Below are 19,359 nucleotides of genomic sequence, written 5' to 3' on the forward strand. Positions count from 1 at the left end.
TTCAGACAGAACTGGAACCAATATAGCACCAAAGGGAAAAATTTCAGCTTAGTATTAAGTGTATTAAAAAATTAATGTAAAAACAAAATTATTGTGAGCTTTTCCACAAAGCTTTTAGAAAAGACACACCTTATTCTGCTATAACCATATGAAAACACTTCAAGTTAATTTAGTTAATGCTAAGCAGGAAATTCTGTATTTGTTGTTTGCAATTGGTTGAAAATTTACAGACTTGGAATTTACAAAGCAAAATTTTAAAAAAGTTGATGAGTCATAGAAAGTTCCATCTCAAAGTAGCAGACTGAGATTAAAACAAAAAGGCGGGGGGCAGGGAGAAGGTGTTGACAAGAAAACAGTTCCCACTCCGAAACACTGAAATGTGTCATCTCGTTTCACCACCCATGGGTGACCCCTAGGCGGAGTGTCCGTTAACCAGGGCTTTAATCGTTCAGTCAAGTCGGTGTCCTTTTAGACCGGCTAGAGATCGTTTTTTCCACAAGGGTTCTTACTTTGGGGCTCTCTGAGCGCACCCCCCGTAACCAAGGAGCACAATACAGCATTCCGTTACATCCGGGGAGGAAAGTGAGAGTTGAGTTCCAAGGTAACTTGACGTTATGCTTTTCATTCTCTGCTTCCAATCTTCTAAATCAGCAAATGACTTTGTGCTAAAAGACTTGGGTATGAGGAGGGCAGCGTTAATAATGAAGACAAGGGAAACCAAGACTACACACGTAAAATCAGACATTTATTTGCTAAGGAACAGGTTTTATTTTTCATTTCCCCAGAACACTGAAATAGCACACGGTATAGTAATTTAGCACACAATATAAACTGATAGATGAGGTCAATAATTCCGAAAATGGTTAAGCCTTACTTTCGGACTCTTTAAAAACTTACGCTCTTAAGTGCCTTTTATCAAAGTGATCAACACACAACAAAAGGTGTTCTCTCAGAAAAAAATCTTAGTGTAAGAGATACCTCGACTCCTAGAAACTGGAAACCTTCTCTAAGGGAAATGCTTGATTTTTCTCTATAACTGAGCCCCGGCAGACAGGCTCGAGCTCATTTTTTATTGTGAGTAACACTGCTAGGGTTCCTAGCTTGAGAAAGCGTTATCTAAAGGTAAGGTTAATATTGCAACTTTCACCGTAGGGCCTCCGTTTAAACTGCATGTCAAGTGGAAGGAAAGGGATGTGAGAAAAGAAATCAGATTTTGCTCAAATTATTCTGCAACATGGTAACAGCTTACCATCAACTCAGCCTGGCTCAGAGTCGACTTTACAAATATCTACTTCCATTAGATGGTCAGAGACAGTCTAGAGAGACAGCGTCTGGGACAGTAGCCCTTTAGGATAGGCGCTGAAGGTGAATTAAAAACTTTGTTAAATCTTTTGATTCTAATCTGATGTTTATATAGGATATATCAATATTCTCCTTGACATGGCTTCCCAATTCTGAGTGTCTTTCAAGCACAATTTAAAACTCAAAAATGTCCTTCCGTTATCAACCAGCTTTTCATGAGTTTCAACTCCACTGACTTTAAGTATGTCTGGTCATACAGACCAAAGCAGGAGCTTCAGGGCTGCAACCTGTGCATCCCGACTTAATGCAAAAGAAATCATTCTAGGACAACTTTTTAAGTTAACCTATTTTTATTGTTCTGCCTTACCTTAACTATGGCATAAGAGATTTGCTAATTCAGAAGCTTGTAGAGCCAGTAACGCCAGTGTTTCCTGCAGATCATCTGAGGGACTTTTTACACGTGACAGCATTTTCTTGTATTCTACTCTTTGCTCTGAAAACATGGGCTTTGAATGGCCAGGGAGAACGCATTTTGTCTCATCATATTCAAGAATATTTGGGGATGTACGTGCAGCAGTGCAGACAGGATGGAACGCAGGCAAGAGGGTTCCAACTCAGAGCCCAGCTTCTCCAGGAAAGCGCTTGCTGGTTCATCCTCAGAAATCCCCACTTCTAACCATTTTTGATGGCTCGGGAGTCCTGACCCCCAAGGCTTCCCTCTGCGGCTCCGTCCCCCGTGGCTGTCAGTGGCCCTGGGCCCTTCTCCCAGCCAGTCCCTACCATAAGCTCCCCCGATGCCACAAGATGCCCCAGCAAAACGCTCTTCTGTGGGAGCAAAGAACAGATCCACAGTCTTGCTCTGAGCAGCTGCCAAAGCTGAATTTCTTCGTACTGGTTCTTGCAGATATGGAAGCACTTTGTTGCCATCGTGAAGCAAGAGGCTGACCTCACTCAGATCATTTTTCACTTCCAGTGATAACTCCTCGTTTTGTGAATTTCCATTGACATCGACCGCAGGCTTATTCATCCTGGAAGTTACATCTGATGGGCAAGCGCTCTCCTCCCACATTCTCTCACACAACAGTTCTCTGTACAGCAGTTTGTCCGAGTCATCGCCCGCTCCCTTCTCTTCCGCGAGGCAGGTGCTGAGCATCCCCCTTCCGTCCCTCATGCTGTGTGTTCTCTGACACCCTGAGCCCCAGGACACGCCTGTCAGTCCACGGAAGGCCTTCAATGGATCTCAATATGAACCTGGAAAAGACCAACAAATTAAAGTGTAATCATGAAGACAAGGTCTTAAGAGAGTCCACACACAGCTATTTCCCAACAAATGCGAAGATCTCTTTGACAGTCTCCGGTACCCCAAGGATACCTACACTGTGAAAGAAAACAGGATATCAACCTACCAACCTACCAATTAGAAACCACAACAAAAAGAACAGTAGTTTATTAATGCAGTGTTTCCTAAAAATGCTTAAAAATAATAAAAGTATACATTCTGAGGCTCTGCACTTTTCGTGGCAATAGTTATTCCTGTAGGTTCGATAAAAATCTGTCCTCCTGGGGGCTTCCCTGGTGGCACAGTGGTTAAGAATCCACCTGCCAATAGGAGACACGGGTTCGATCCCTGGTCCGGGATGATCCCACATACTGTGGAGCAACTAAGCCCAAGAGCCACAACTACTGAGCCCACGGGTCGCAACTACTGAGCCCATATGTCACAACTACTGAAGCCCACATGCCTAGAGCCCATGCACCGCAACGAAGAGGAGCCCCGCTCGCCACAACCAGAGAAAACCCGCACGCAGCAATGAAGACCCAACGCAGCCAAAAATAAATAAAATTTTAAAAAAAATCTGTCCTCCCTTTAACCAGGATAAATTGGATGACACAATTAGGCAACCAAGGTCTTACCAAAGTGTCCTATTTGAGAATGAGTCTCAGTGACTCAGGCACAACAAGCCACTTTTAAGGAATCAAGGGCAACTTTACTTATGGATCTGATGTCTACAAAGCCCTCCCAGGAAAACCAGCCTGGAGGGGTCCTGGGATCCAAGATTCCAGCCTCATCACTCGCCGGCTGGTCAGGAATCTCAGCAAATTTTGGAGCCTCCATAAGAGAAGAATTCACCCAGATTTTTATGTACTACAGGTAAAAATATGGCGGAGAAAGCTTCTTGGGCTTAGCTCCCCACTCTCAGATTCCACATGAAAACTTCTGGACAGAAGTTGATCTGTGACTTCACCAGCTGTTCAAGAGCAAACTCGAGGTGGCCCATGTGGTCACTGACCCTGAGGCACCTGCAAACCTACTGAGACCAGCCTTTTTTCTGTGACCAAGAATAATCTTTCTGTGACATTATGCTCCAAATGGGGAAGATGTAGGAAAAACTGTGAAAGGCTCTGAAATGGACCCAAAAACCAACATTACTGGGTGTGCTGTCTAGTGCGGCCTCTGCGTTATCTAATTTAACAGGGCTCCACAACTTTCTCTTTGATGCTTCACAGCTCTAAGTTGTAGAAAACTTAAAAGGCAAGTGATTTCCTGTCCAAAGAAATGGAAATTAATATTGTCCAGAGGAATGCAACGGATTACTGCCCTAGGCATATTGACCAGTTTTACATCTATTTGTAAATTCACTTTAGCATTCCTGATTGTACGTATGTGTTTTGTCTAAATTCTGCTTTACACTGATTATAACATCTTACTAGTTCCCTCCTTAACTGATGACTTTTAAAAAGTGTCTGACACATGTTCCTTTAAAAAGGACATATAAATGTTTCAACTTAGAAATGTTTCAACTTAGAAAATACGTACTTTGTATTCAGTAATTTTTCTAAGAGGCTAGCCTACGGAACAGCAACCTAACTAAAATGCAGTAACTCTTTTTGGAAGGAGGAAGGATGGAAATGTGGGTTCAGGTAGAAGAGAGCTGCATCCGACTCTTCTCCCACAGTAGGACAAAGACTAACTCAAAAAATGAAAAGTCAAGAAGCAACACTACGAGCGTGCAATTTAGAGACAGAGAAGTAAACACTAAGAGAACCAGCTGTAGCTGCAAGCAGTCGGCTGGATGGAGAAATGGGAGACAGGAAACTGCTGTTTCTCTTAACTAATCTTATGGCACCAGGAGACTCATTAAGCTTTATGACTGTGTAAGGTTTTTTTTAATTTAAAGAGTACACTGGGAAGAAAACACAGCAGGTAAGTATTATTGGAGGCTGAGGGAGAAAGCAAAGAAGGCTGAGCAACGGGGCTGCGGAGCCACTGAGGAGCAGGGCCAACAGTGAGAGGCACCCCCCACCCTCACCCCCCGCCACCGTGCGACGGAGCTGGGCTGCATCCAGCAGGTGATGGGGGCCACGGGAGTTTTCAGCCAGGAAACGATGGCTAGATTTGCTTTTTAGATTAACTGCTCCGGCTGCAACGTGGTGGCTAGACTGGAAGGTATCACCTTAAACAGACCAATTAGGAAGCTATTCTAATACTCCAGGGGCAAAAAGGAAGTAAGCCTGTGAGAGTAAAGAGGGGAGAGAAACTGAAGAATCTTTTTTACATTGGTGACTGACTAGGTGTAGAAGAAGGTGAGATGACCCGCAGGTTTCTTGACTTTCAGTCCTGGGTAATGAAGGTGCTATTAACCGCAAAGGGGGGCGGGGGGGAGCAGCAGGTCTGGAAGGCAGGGAAGGTGCTCAGACTGGGCAGCAGAGTTGGGCTGCTGGGCTCTGGCGAGCAGGTGGATCAGTAAATCCTTTACCTCAAAAGAGGTGTCAGAGCTGGGGACCTAGACTCAGAAGTCGCCAGCTCTGGGGAGGCAGATAAAATGACGGCCCGGTATAACAGGTCAAGAGAGAAGACAGAGGTACAGAAGGCAGGGGTCTCCAGGATCTAAAGACCAGATGGGCGAGGGGCCCACCAAAGCCTCTAAGGAGGGAGACTCAAAGCACCTAAGGAAAACCCAGGGTCGCGGACACCAATTGCGTTAAGTGCTTCAAAAAGAGGGCGGTTACATACATTTCCTGCACAAACAACTAAGTTAGCGTCAGGTAAACTCTGAAGAACTCTTCACTCACTCCACTAGGCCAGCGGCTGTTCAAGCGGGGTGCCCCCAACTCAAGGAGCATGGGAGAAAATATCAGAACACCTTTGCCTAGTTCATTTTTATCTTGTTCCCCTTGTAACTTTTTCTATGTTTTATAATATATACCATATTTTGGTAGAGCAAAATACATAGTTTATAAAAATAGTATATATATGCTTATTTATACCACAGAGATATATATATCTCCACAGGGCATGCTCAAAACTTTTTATCTGTACAAGTGTGACCATTATTACATATAACAACTGATACAAATATATTTGAGCAGTATGAAGCCATATTCAAACACAAGGTGCAATTCTTTTTTTTAAATTGAGATATAACTGACCTAAAATGTATTCATTTCAGGTGTACAACATAGTAAGTCAAGGGGCTTCCCTGGTGGCGCAGTGGTTGAGAGTCTGCCTGCCATTGCAGGGGACGCGGGTTCGAGCCCTGGTCTGGGAAGATCCCACATGCCGCGGAGCAACTAGGCCTGTGAGCCACAGCTACTGAGCCTGTGCGTCTGGAGCCTGTGCCCCGCAACAAGAGAGGCCACGACAGTGAAAGGCCCGCGCACCGCGATGAAGAATGGCCCCCGCTTGCCACAACTAGAGAAAGCCCTCGCACAGAAACGAAGATCCAATACAGCCAAAAATAAATAAATAAATAAATAAAAAGCAGTTTCTTAAAAAAAAAAAAAAAAAATAGTAAGTCGATATCTGTATATATTGCAAAATGATCACCACAAGTTAACATCCATCACCTCACATAGTTACACTTGTACTTTTAAGAGGTGCAATTCCAGCTACGAATCAAAACAAACACTTTCAAAGTTCACCGAGTCCAATCTAATTAACTTCCCTTGACAGTTCTCTCAAATTAACTCTCCAAATCATGTTATTTTAAACCTTACATTTATTTTACTGATCTGAAATGTACTAAGAATGAACATTTTCCTGAAATGGAAGCATTCCTAAATATATTTTTAATACATATTAGAACAGGTTTAAAAAAAGTTCTTAAGAAAAACAGGTCACTTAATGTGGGCCAACTCTCAGGAAAATTAGTTTCTAACTACTTTTATTATGTCCTTGTATGAGGACTTAGTACCACTCAGAAAGATGAAGTGTTGCCAGAATTGTGTTAAAATATTTTGAATAAGATACTATTAATGTAATCATACATTCAATAATGATAGAATAAAATGCTTACTGAAGATCTCCTAGTTCTTTAGTAAATGCAGTAATAAACTACGTATTCAATTATCTTAACAAAAATACTTCAGTAGGTCAGGAAAACATTTTGGCTCTGAGCCCTCAACCAGCCACCTCTTTTGATATTAGACAGTTACATACATTACTTATATTTTGAGAGCCAGAAATAATTTTCAAGTAATTTCCAAACACGCAGTCATCTGTGAAATATTTTTTGTGGTTTATTCTCACTATACTTTTGAATACATACATCTTGGCACACTGTATCATACCAAATAAAACATGCACAGTTATATAACTAAACATCCTCGGCCCCAGCTCTCCCATCATTTCCCACCCCTCAACCCCCATGTTAAGTCTACAAAATAATAAGCAGCATAAATTATGGCAAACCATCTTATCCACAAAAACTGACACACCCCCTCCCTGCCCCGGAATGAGGGAAGTCTATTCTGAAATTCAAGACAGTATGATTCAGGAAAAGCAAAGTGCAGGACTGGGAGTCAATTCCTGAACTTAAACTCTGTTCCTCCCCGACAGGTGCCTCCCCCTGCCCCTCAGAGAATGACAACGGTTGAAAATGGCACCACCGAGGCCACAGGGGGTGAGGTGCAGGGAGACGAGGTTCTCTGGTGTGTCCACGATCCTCGGGGCGGACAGGAGCAGTCTCTCCCACCAGAGTCCCCACCTGTGGAGGCAGCTGACCTGCTGCGTGACAACAGGCCTGACCCAGTTAGGCAGCTGTGCCCTCTTGGACGGCCTACACCTTACCTTCCCTAACCTGAGCTATTAATGGCCTCAGGGACGTGATGGGCTGGATACCACTGCTCTGGAAACTAAAAATATCCCAGCCTCTGTGCTCCCAAAAGCCAGCTGGCAAGGCTATTCCCAAAGCGGGCTGGCGTGGGGCTGGGGGCGCAGACACAGCTAATGGAGCAGGGGCTGCCCGGCCAGGTTAGACAACAATGGGCTTGACGGGGGTCCTGCCTGGTGACAGCTCACAAATGCGCTCCAAGGCCACCTGGCTTCACGGCCTTTTTTTTTAGTTGAAGTATAGTTGATTTACAATTTTATATTAATTTCAGGTGTACAGCATAGTGATTCAGTATTTTTACAGATGATACTCCATTAAAAGTTATTACAAGATGATGGCTATACAACATATCCTTATTGCTTATCTATTTTATACATCATTGTTTGTATTTGTTAATCCCATACCCCTAATTTGCCCCCCACCGGTAACCACCAGTTCGTTTTCTGTACCTGTGAGTCTGTCTCTGCTTTGCGTGTACATTCAGTTGTGTTGTGTTTGGGTCCCACATATGGGTGATAGGACACACTCACAGCTCTCAGAGGTGAGCATTAGCAGACCTGACCATCACTGAGCTCACCACTGAAACATCAGCCTGAGGAGGCAGCTGACACACACAAGCTGAGTAACAAATTGCTCAAGTTGCTACACAGTTAAGAGGATGAGAAACAGGAAGGGCTGGGTCATCTCTGCGTTACACTGAATCATAAGCACAGGAAGCAGACCATAGGGACCGACTTCCTGCTGCAAACCACTCAGCGCATCCAAATCACACCTGTGCTCTAAGCTGGCTGTGCAGCTCCTGCGGGCCACTACTCTGTCCCCTGCTTCGGTCACCCACAGGCTCAAAGGTGCGCTCGCACGTCCGAGGGCCGAGAGGCGAGGAGGATGGCTGAGCTAGGCTGTGTCCTCTCTCCTCAGGATGTGTGAGGACTCTTCAGGTGAAGGCACCCAGCATGTTCTCTGACCAGCAGCCTGTGGCATCCAAGAAACAGCTGCTATTAGCGCCATTATCAGCAAGAGCATTAGAGGGAACCAGTGACAAAACGCTGCTGAGGGGTCTGTAAAGCAGAGAACAGAGGAGTGACCACTGGATGGCAACACGGAGGTGGCCTAAGCACGGACCAGCACACTGCAGTGGGGGACAGAGGCCAAGGTCCAGGCTGGAGTGGCCACAGCGGACGGGGAGCAACCAGAGGGCTCCCAGCACGGCCAGAGGGACCACATGGTGCAGCACCTCCGTGGAGGGCAAGTTGGCAATGACTTTAAAAATCATTTACAAATGAATATAACCTTTCCTTTGGGATTCTACACCTATGATTTTTTGCTACAGATTCAATCAGCGAGCGTGCACCGAGCCCCTAAGCCAGGCGTTGTTCTAGGCGCTGGTATCAGGACAGTGCACCAAGCAGACAAAAAGGGCTCTGTCTTCTCGAAACTTGCTTTCTAGTGAATGTACGTACAAGGACAAGAACGTCACACACACGAGGTTTCTCCCGGCAGTGCTGTTCAAAGAACGGTCAGTTCAGATCAACGTCATACACCATATACCAGGATAAACTCCAACACTCTACATTTAAAAGTAAAACATGATATAATAGTACCAGAATAAATAACAGGTGAATTCCTTATATCTTTAGCATTTGGAAGGCCTTTCTAACTATGACAAAACCCGAAAGTCAGAAAAGATTGTTAAATTTGACTACATAAACTTCAGTATGGCAAAAACACACTATAAGCAAAGTCAAAAATATACTAACTGGAAAAAAATTTCAACTCTTATCACAGACAACTGATAAGGTGTCTGGTAAGTTGGTGGGTTTCTTGGTGGCTCCAAGAAACCCACCAACAACCCACCAGAAAAATGGGTAAAGAACATGTATAGTTCACACACAAAGAGATGCTAATGAGCTTTTCTCTCACACCACCTCTTCCTTTAAGGCAGGCAAGCCTGTTGGCTCGAACACCAAGATACACCCACAGTGCAACCTCCTCCCACCACCTCCCCTGCTGCGCCCTGAGAAACCACCAGCATCCTCTCCTGTAAATCTAAGCGTCTCCCTGCTTCCACCCTCCACTCTACCGTGAAGTAAGAGTGATCTCTTTGAGATGGCTGAATGCAGAGTTACTATACGACCCAGCAATTCCACCCCTAGGTACATAACCAAGAGAAATGAAAACACATGCCCACACAACACCTATACAAGCACACCTCGCTTTATTACGTTTCACAGTGTTTTTTACAAACTGAAGGTTTATGGCAACCCTTCATTGAGCAAGTCTATTGGCGCCATTTTTCCAACAGCATTTGCTCACTTCGTATCTGCACATTTTGGTAATTCCTGCAATACTTCAAACTTTTTCATTACTATTATATTTGTAATGGAGGTCTGTGATCAGTGACCTTTGATGTTACTACGGCAAAATGATGACGACTCAATGGAGGCTCAGATGATGGTCAGCATTTTCTGGCAATCAAGTATTTTTTAATTAAGGTATGTCCATTTTTTAGACATAATGCTATTGCACATTTAATAGACTACCATATAGCATAAACATAATTTTTACATGCACTGGGAAACCAAAAAGTTCACATGACTCGCTTTAGCACGATAACCGCTTTATTGCAGTGGTCTGGAACCAAACCCACAATACCTAAGGTGTGCCTGTAGAATGTGCATGGCATTACTCATAACAGCCAAAAAGTGAAAAACATCCAAAAGTTGAAGAAACAACTGACGGACATAAAAGACAAGACTAAGGAAATTACAGATTGGATGAGACTAAGGCATGGCAACTAAATGCACTGTGGGATCCAGGGACAGAAAAAAATTCACTGGTGGAAATAACTGGTGAAATCCAAATAGTATTGCACCAACGTTAACTTCTTAGTTCTGATGCCTGTACTCTGGCCAGGTAAGATGTCAACATTAGAGGAAGCTTGGGGAAGGGTCTATGGGAACTCCCTGCACTGATTTGCAACTTCTGTAAGTCAAATTACTTCAAAGTAAAAAACTAAGCAACAAACCAAAAAAGTGATCTGTTCTGTCTGGGATTTATTTAGAATACTCCAGTGTGGGGTGATTAGATGGACACAGTGCAGGACTGGGGAGAAGAGATAAAACAGGATTAGCAAAGAGCTGATCCTTACTGAAAAGAAGTGATGGATACATGGGGTTCATTATACTACAGGTGGCCCTCCATATCTGCAAGTTCCGCATCTGAGGATTCAACCAAGAGGAAATAGAAAAAAATAAAATTTTGGGGGGGAGGGAAAATTTCCAGAAAGTTCCAAAAAGCAAAACTTGAATTTGCTGTGTGCTAGCAACTATTTACATAGCACTTATGTTGTGTTTACAACTATTTAGATAGCATTTACATTGTATTAGGTATTAAAAGTAATCTAGAGATGATTTAAAGTATAAGGGAGGATGTACACAGGTTACATGCAAATACTACACGGTTTTATACAAGGGACTTGAGCATCCGTGGACTTTGGTATCCCCAGGGGTCCTGAAACCAACCCTTTGCAGGTACCAAGGGACAACTGTACTCCACTTCTGTGTATATTGAATATTCCCATAATAAAGGTTTTTTAAAAATATGATCTTTAGAGAATTCCCTGGCGGTCCAGTGGTTAGGACTCGGTGCTTTCACTGCTGGGGCTTGGGTTCAATCCCTGGTTGGCAAACTAAGATTCCGCAAGCCATGCTGCGCAGGGGGGAAGAAAAAGAGATCCTTAAAAGAAAAAATAAACCTTTTTTTTTTTAAAGAAGAAAAAAATGATCCTTTATAAAAGCAAATCAGATTAGGTCACATCTCAGTGAAATGTTTCCCATTTCACTCAGAGTAAGCCAAAATCCTTAAAAATGTACAAGCCACTGGACCCTGGCCACACCCCCAAGTTTGTTACTGTGATCATATAAGAACAAAATTAAGAATAGGCTCTTAGAAACTTCTATGGCAACTTAACACTGCCACAACAACCAACAGCATAATCACTTTTCTAGTACTTTTTAAAAAACTGCAGTAAAATATACATAAAATTTACCATCCATCACCACCACACATCTCCAGAACTCTTTCATCATTCCAAAGGAGAACTGTTTCCATTAAACAATTCCATTCCCCCTCCTCCAGCCCCTGGCAACCACCTTCTACATTCTGTCTCTATGAATAGTGTCCCTAAGGTTCATCAAGCTGTAGCAGGTATCAGAACTTTATTCCTGGGACTTCCCTGGTGGTCCAGTGGTTAAGACTCCTTGCTTCCACTGCAGGGGGCACGGGTTCGACCACTGGTCAGGGAACTAAGATCCTGCAAGCCGCACGGTGCAGCCAAAAAAGAACTTTATTCCTTTTCAAAGATGTATAATTTTGCATTGAAAGTATAAAGCATTCTGTTTATCCACTCATCTGTTGATGGACACTTGGACTGTATCTACTTTTTGGCTGCTGTCCGTAGTGCTGCTATGAACATTGGAGGCCAAGTGCCTGAGCCCCCGTTTTCAAATCTTTGGGGTATACACCTACCAGTGAACTTGCTGAATCATACAGTGATTCTATGTTTAACTTTCTGAGGACTTGCCAAACTGTTTTCCATAGCAACTGCACCATTTTACATTCCCACCAACAGTGCACAAGGGTTTTAATATCTCCACATCCTCCCCGTTCTTTCCCTCCCCCTCCCCCCATAATAGCCACACTAATGGGTGTGAAGTAGCATCTCGTTGTGGCTTTGATTTGCAGTTCCCTAATTCTTCTCTCCTAGCACTGGATTTTATTACCGCCCTGGCAGAGAGGCATCCTAGGGGCTGTGCCAGGCCAGGCGAGGGCTGGGCAGGGGGAGTGTTTCTCAGCCTGTGTGGCTGGGCTCAGATTTGGAACTGGAGCAGTTAGTGAGGGCTCTTGGAGACTGAGCCTGGCGTGGGGGTCCCCGGGTCTGGGTGGGGATATTCTGTCAGTGAGAAACGAGTGGTCACTCACCCTTCAGGTCCATGAGTGTCCCTGGAGCGGGATGGGGAGAGATGGGAGGAGCCGAGTCTCAGGGAGAGAAGTTGACCCGGTGGGTCTGTGAGAGCCCAGAGGCAGGGGGACACTGCGTCCACATCCTGCAGGGCTGGTATGGGGAGAGGAGCCTGGCCACCAGGGCCCCTCCTCTGGGCATCCCATGGGGCCACAAGGCTGAAGTGGGCAAGCTGGGGCTCAGAGGTCATCATAATGATGTGCCAGGGCCTCACCATAGTTGGTGGACTGGCTGCCCACAAACATGTTCCAATTGCCCATCTTTTCCTGGGTTTACTTGCCATTGATATATCTTCTTTGGAGAAATGTCTATTCAAGTCCTTTGCCAATTTTTGGATTGGGTTTTTTGTTGTTGTTGAGTTGTAAGAGTTCTTTACATATTTTGGACATTAATCCTTAACATATATATGGTTTGCAAACACAGGTGACCCTTGAACAACTTGGGGGCTAGGGACACTGACCCTCCGCACAGTCGAAAATCTGAGTACAACTTTACAGCAACCCTTCCTATATGTGGTTCCTCTGTCTTTGCAGTTCCACATCTGAAGATTCAACCAACCTCAGATGACGCAGTATTAGTATACACTACTGAAAAAATTCTGCGTATTAGTGGACCTGCACGGTTCAAACCTGTGTTCTTCAAGGGTCAACTATACTTTCTCCCATTCTGTGAGTTGCCTCTTTCACTCTCTTGATAGTATCCTTTGATGAACCAATGTCTAATATTCACAAAGTCCAATTTATCTTTTTCTTTTGTTGCCTGTGCTTTTGGCAAGAAATCATTGCCAAATTCAGTATCACGAAGATTTTCCCCTACATTCTAAGAGTTTTATAGTTTTAGTTCTTATGTTTAAAAACAAATCATTTCTATTGGATCTTACAAACCTATCAGGAGGTGCTATGGTCTGAATGTTTGTAACCCCCCAAAATTCATATGCTGAACCCCTAACCTCCAAAGATGATGGTATTAGGAGGTGAGTGAGATTAATTTTTTTTAAAATTATTTTTGGCTGCGTTGGGTCTTTGTCACTGTGCGCGAGCTTTCTCTAGTTGCGGCGAGCGGGGGCTACTCTTCGTTGCAGTGTGCGGGCTTCTCATTGCAGTGGCTTCTCTTGTTGCAGAGCACGGGCTATAGGCACGCAGGCTTCAGTAGTTGTGGCACACGGGCTCAGTAGTCGTGGCGCACGGGCTTAGTTGCTCCACGGCCATATGAGATCTTCCCGGACCAGGGCTCAAACCCGTGTCCCCTGCACTGGCAGGCAGATTCTTAACCACTGTGCCACCAGGGAAGCCGCAATTAATGTTCTTATCAAAAGATGCCACAGAGATCCCTAGCCCCTTCTACCATGTGAGGACACAGCAAGAAGGCACTGGCTATGAACCAGGAGGGCGCTCAAGAGACCTTGACCATACTGGTGCCTTGATCTTGGACTTCTCGGCCTCCAGAACTGCGAGAAATTAATGTTTGTTGTTTACAAGCCATCCAGTCTGTGGAGGTGAAGAAACACTGGCCCTTCTGCACAGATCATGTGAGGAGGAATGCCCAGGCTCTCTCCTGAGTTAGGGCTGCCTCCTGGTCCTGGAATGTTTCTCCCTGCTCTAGGTATTGACAAGTGTATTTATGAAAAAATTTTTAAATGTGGTACTACTTAGATGGTTTTTAAACTTGCTTTTCTTCACTGTATACTTGGTGGATACCTTTTAACATTAGTACATATAGACCTAATTCATATACTTTAACATCTGCTTGAACCATTATGTGAGAATTTATTTCTAAGACATTTTAAAAACTTGAGTCAAGGATACAGGTGTTCACTGTACTATTCTTTCAAATCTTATGCAGGTTAAAAAATTTTTTAAATCTACTTCAACCTATCTTTATAGGTGGAACTTTTTTCAAAAGTTTATGAAAAACCATGATTATGAATTCCCTTGAAAGATAGGAAAGATTCCATGGTATTTTTATGTGTTCTACATGTTTGGAATTTTCCATCTCAAAGTATATAGCTGTTCAATACCCCAGAAGCCAGAACAAACTCCTACGTTTAACTGAGCTCATGCTTTTGACTTTGCCTCTTAAGGTTTTATGATGTTCCTTAATAGTCTATAATTTCCTCCAACTTTCTTCCAGGAGCTTGATGTAGGTCAAGCAACAAAATAAAACTCATTTCAAGCTGCAGTCGACCCTTAAACAGGGCCTTGGAATCTTTACTACTTTTTGAAATTGTCTGGCCGTAAGATGATTTCAATTAGTCAAGGCCAACGTCCTGGCAGTCCAAGGCACACGAGCCTCTCAGTCCCAGCCTCCGGCCACCTCCCGCTGCCCTGGGACACGCAGAGCTCTCGCACGGGCTGCAAGGCTTCTCTGCTAAGCCGGGCATCTCCGTGGCTAAAGCCCTCATCCCCTTCACGTTTTGCTCATCGCTGAGGCCCACTCTGAATGCTCTATTTGGAACCGCACCCAGTTTCCCCAGCCCTGCGTGCATTCCTCAACTCTTTTTACCTGGTTGGAAGGAATGAATATAGATTTTCAAGTGATAGGTGAACACTGAAACCTATGGAGCTATGGATCTAGAAAGTCCTCCGGAGAGAGGAGGCTGTAGAAGAGCAGTTAGAAACAAAACAGGGGGCTTCCCTGGTGGTGCAGTGGTTGAGAGTCTGCCTGCCAATGCAGGGGACAAGTGTTCGAGCCCTGGTATGGGAGGATCCCACATGCCGCGGAGCAGCTAGCCCCGTGAGCCACAATTACTGAGCCTGTGCGTCTGGAGCCTGTGCTCCGCAACAAGAGAGGCCGCGATAGTGAGAGGCCCGCGCACCGCGATGAAGAATGGCCCCCACTTGCCACAACTAGAGAAAGCCCTCGCACAGAAACGAAGACCCAACACAGCCATAAATAAATAAATAAAATTTTTTTAAAAAGCAAAAGAAATCTGAATGAAGTATGGTCTTAAAAAAAAAAAAAAGAAGAAATAGCCTTAAAAAAAAAAAAAAAAAAGAAACAAAACAGGGAGACAGGCCGTAGAGGACGGGCCAAGAGAGGTTCTCGGCCTGGCCAGCTCAGCACAGGGCCGTGGGGCTGACTGCTCAGAGAGCCAAGGCCACAGCTTGGTCTGACAACTATCCCTCATCTTCACAATGTCATCTTCTCTAGCTGTTCTCTTCCAGGCCTCCTCTTTTAATGATTATGCGAATCTAGGTGAACTGGGGCTAAGATACTTGATTATTTCCACAGGCAACGTAACTGAAACATTGTAGGCATAACTTGTTCAATTATAGCAGGTTCTCAGAGCACTTTTTTTCATCTTCCTTTTACTACATTTAGTATTTGGTATGGATTCTCGTTTTTTCACTGCCTTGTATTTCAGATTATATATAAATAAGTAGGACGCTAATGACTCTAGGAGATTAAGCCTTGCTTGCAAACAGTATTTTTAAATCATAGCCCTTCTCAGTTCACAAAGCCCCTTTGCATCTATTTTCTCATTTAATCACTCTCAAATTGAAGAAGAGGTACCAATCTCCTGAAAATGCCTGGCTACCCCACTGACAGCTGGTTTGGGGGTCCTGAGTAAACACGTGGGACACAGACTCCTTTATTCATTATTACTCACAAAACAGCCTCCAGCACCCCTGCAAGGAAGAGGATGGACAGAGTGTCCTGAGTAGGCATGTGGCGGTGAGCTGGCCTGTCCCCTGACTCCTGTCCCCTATTTCCTGTTGCACTTCTCTTTACCAGAGGCCAGAATCATTAAACCCTCAAGTCAGGTAAGTTAATGATCTTCCACCAATGAACAGAAACTCTAAACCTGCAGGGGAGTTTAAAGCAGCAGATGGAAATGTTACAGTAAAGAGACACCCCAACTCCCACCCTGCCCCCCTCAGCATGCGACAGGCTGCTGCTGCACTTGATCCAAGCCCAAGATCACACCTAAAATCCTCACGTAGTTCTCAGACAGCCCTCCCCCAAGGTACCCGGCGACCACCTTGTCTGGGCCTCCCCACCTCCCACTCACCCCTGAACTGACCAACAAAGCCCACACTCTACAGCCAGAGCGTCCGAATTCCCCAGTACTCTAAAGCTGTGCTGTACCTGGACGATGACCTGACATCAAGTCCACCAAGTCACCCATTAGCCTGGTGTACCCAGCTCTCCCTACTGCCCACGCCACTCCTCACAGAGCCAACTCCCCGCCTCCAAAATGCATTTACCCTCCATCATGACAGTGCAAACTCCTTGTTATGAAATCTGTATTTGAACAACCTTTCCAGAGATTATCCTACTGCCTTACAAGCAACTGAGCGATCTGGAAACCCTCATCATTATAACAGGAACGGACTCCAATGCTCCTTGTTGATTTGAAACAAACAAGCCTTCAGCACTCCTGCCGTGAAGAGAGTAGCTGCAAGATCATACCGATTTGGTGACCCCAAAAGACCCCTCTGAAAGGAGAAGCCGGGTGTGAGAATGTATCAGCATTCAAAGAGCCAGGGAAGAACACTCGAGGTGGAAAGAACAGCGAGTGCAAGTGCCCAGGGGCTGGAAGGGGCTCGGTGCATGCTAAGAGTAGATAGGAAAATAAGAGACACAATAGCAAGCAAGGAACAGGCCAGGGAAGAGGTTAGAAAGGTGGACAGAAATCAGATCTGCAGGACAGAAACATGTGAACTGCAGTCCACATGCAATGGGAAGCAGTTTTTGTTTTCTGTTTTTTTGTGAGGAATGACACAATCTGATTTATATTTTTAAAAGACTTCTCTAAGGGCCCTGTGGAGAATAGATGGAGGCACGTGCAATAGTCCAGGTGAGTGATTATAGTAGCTTGGACTAGGGAAGTGGTCATACATAGCTAAGTAAGCATATGAGAAAGCTAATTTTTTTTTTAATGGTACAAAACTGCGTATTCTCAACATTACGTAGGTTTTCTCTTACAGTCATTCTTGTGATTTTTACAGACGACTGCAAATTATAAATGTAACACTAGAACAAGAGTTTCCAAAGTGGAGCTTGGGGTCAAATATTTTGTTTTGCCCACAGTTTATTTTTTGTTAAGTTGATATTTAAAGATCAGGATTTCCAAGTTCTCTTGTAAATTGCTATATCTGACAAACAACAGTTGGCTAGTGACAAGTGGATAGAGCACAGGCTTTCTGATTTATCCCAGTCCCCACTCCCAGCGCCCTTCTTTACACGATGATACCACATGCTGGAAAGGTATCGAGTTTTCTACTCCTTCTGTCAGGCACCACTTAAGAATGCCACAAGTCCCTGCTCACATAAAAGTATCTCAGTTTGGACCCTGAAATAGAGAGGCAGGTTCATCCCAACTCACCTGAACACAATTTTGATGAACAGTGGGTTTTAAGTTTTATGTGGCCTGCCAGCACCAGTGAGAGGCACCCAAAACCTGACAGTTCAAGCTTAGAGACAATTATATTCTGATACAACTAAACCAAAGGGAAAAAGGAAAGCACCTGCCCCACCCATGTCAATACTGCGGAGTCCTACTGCTCAGGCTTCCTCATTTTGCACACCAGGGAGCAACACAAATACTGCCAGACTGTAAGCTCTCGATGGACAGGGACCCATCCCTCCATCACAGAGCCCGTGCCTGGCACACAGCAGACACTCCACCATGTGAAAACGAAATCCAAGACACGCTCAGCACTTGGCCATCTATGACACACTCGGAAAGGAATAATTCTCAATTTGATGACTTTCCATTCCACTAGAAAAAGGCATCTGGAATTTGAGGGATGTAGAAATGTCAATCATTTATAGCAAAGATGATCTCCAAGGTGCTGGGTGTGTGTGTGTGTATACTATTTCACACCTGAACTGCTTCGAACCTCTGAACCTTTGCCTCTCTACCTCCTTCCACCTGGTTTTCTCTCATCACCCCCACTCCTTTCACCACCACCCACCCCCGCCAGGATAAATGAGATACCTCCAGCAGAACACTGGTTAACATTAATTAATCTCTCTTTAAGTTTTAATTCTTTTCAAAGCTTCGTAAAGTTTGGGAACTAGAAAAGTCAACCATAAACGCACCCCCCACCCCCGCGCCCCAGAATTTGTAATTTTCTGGGCAAAATTTCCTCTTCAGGGCCAGGGCCTTTGGTGCCCGTGGCAGCATCCACCTGCCTGGCCGCGGACCCCACGCCCCAGCCGCAGGCCCTTACCCGAGGCAGGCCGCTCCACGTCCCCACCCCGCCTCGTTTGCGGAACAGGGATAACAATAACTTCAGCGGGTTTTTCCCCCGTGGGGTTGCGAGAGAAATGCACGGCGTTTGGCATGCATTCAGCATCCAGCTTGGCAGCTCCCGGCGGCATCTTCATCGTCCTGGGCGAGGTGGGCCGGGCCGCGCTGGGCGGACCGGCGCTAGGGGAGGGTCGGGGGACAGGGACCGGGCGGGCGCGGCTCACCCACCTGCAGGCGGACGTTGAGCATCATGGAAGCCACGATGTAGAGGTAGGGGAAGTTGATGCGCAACCGCCAGGCCAGGTCGAAAAAGATGAGCAGCGTGCGGGTCAGCCCCTTGCAGAAGACCCCATAGGAGCGGGCGGCGGCCGAGCGCGACAGCCGGACAGCCAGGCCCGACAGAGCCGCCGCCATATAGACCGGCGCCCGCCGCCCGCCCGCCGCGCACCGACCGGCCGCGGACCCGGCCCTCCCGGCGCTCCGAAGCCCGCCCGCCCGCCCGCCCGCCCTCTGGGCGCCGCGACGCCTCCGGGCCTCTGCCCCGGCCGCTGGCCCGCTCTGAGGGAGCGAAGGAGGCGGCGGTGAGGCGGGCGGGCGGGCCGCGGGGAAGGGAGTCCACGGGGAGGGGAATCAGCACGTCATGCTCGGGAAAGCGCCTCTGCGAGCCAGGGCCAGGTCCCAGCCCGGCCGCGCAACCTGACGTCACAATGCCCGCGCCGCGCCTG

The 19,359-nt window shown here is 45.7% G+C and overlaps 1 protein-coding gene across 1 annotated transcript; it reads right to left on the reverse strand.

The window, feature by feature from the left end:
• Positions 1–2,326: 2,326 nt before the first annotated feature.
• SMIM10L3 (small integral membrane protein 10 like 3) lies at positions 2,327–19,309 on the reverse strand. The gene is made up of 2 exons (XM_081257140.1): positions 18,863–19,309; positions 2,327–2,553 (listed from the first exon to the last, which is right to left on the reverse strand). Exons 1-2 carry the CDS (start codon positions 19,046–19,048, stop codon positions 2,533–2,535), a joined length of 207 nt encoding a protein of 68 aa, XP_081113266.1. The 5' UTR covers positions 19,049–19,309; the 3' UTR covers positions 2,327–2,532.
• Positions 19,310–19,359: the final 50 nt, after the last annotated feature.

The sequence above is a fragment of the Mesoplodon bidens genome, assembly GCF_964165515.1.
Source record: "Mesoplodon bidens genome assembly, chromosome: 15".
Classification (NCBI taxonomy): Eukaryota; Metazoa; Chordata; class Mammalia; order Artiodactyla; family Ziphiidae; genus Mesoplodon; species Mesoplodon bidens.

Coding starts and splice junctions, on each gene's coding strand:
- SMIM10L3 (XM_081257140.1), bottom strand. CDS start 19,048: ATGGCGGCGGCTCTGTCGGGCCTGGCTGTCCGGCTGTCGCGCTCGGCC. Junction 2,554..18,862: donor TGCTCAACGTCCGCCTGCAG/GTGGGTGAGCCG, acceptor GGTCTTTTCCAG/GTTCATATTGAGATCCATTG.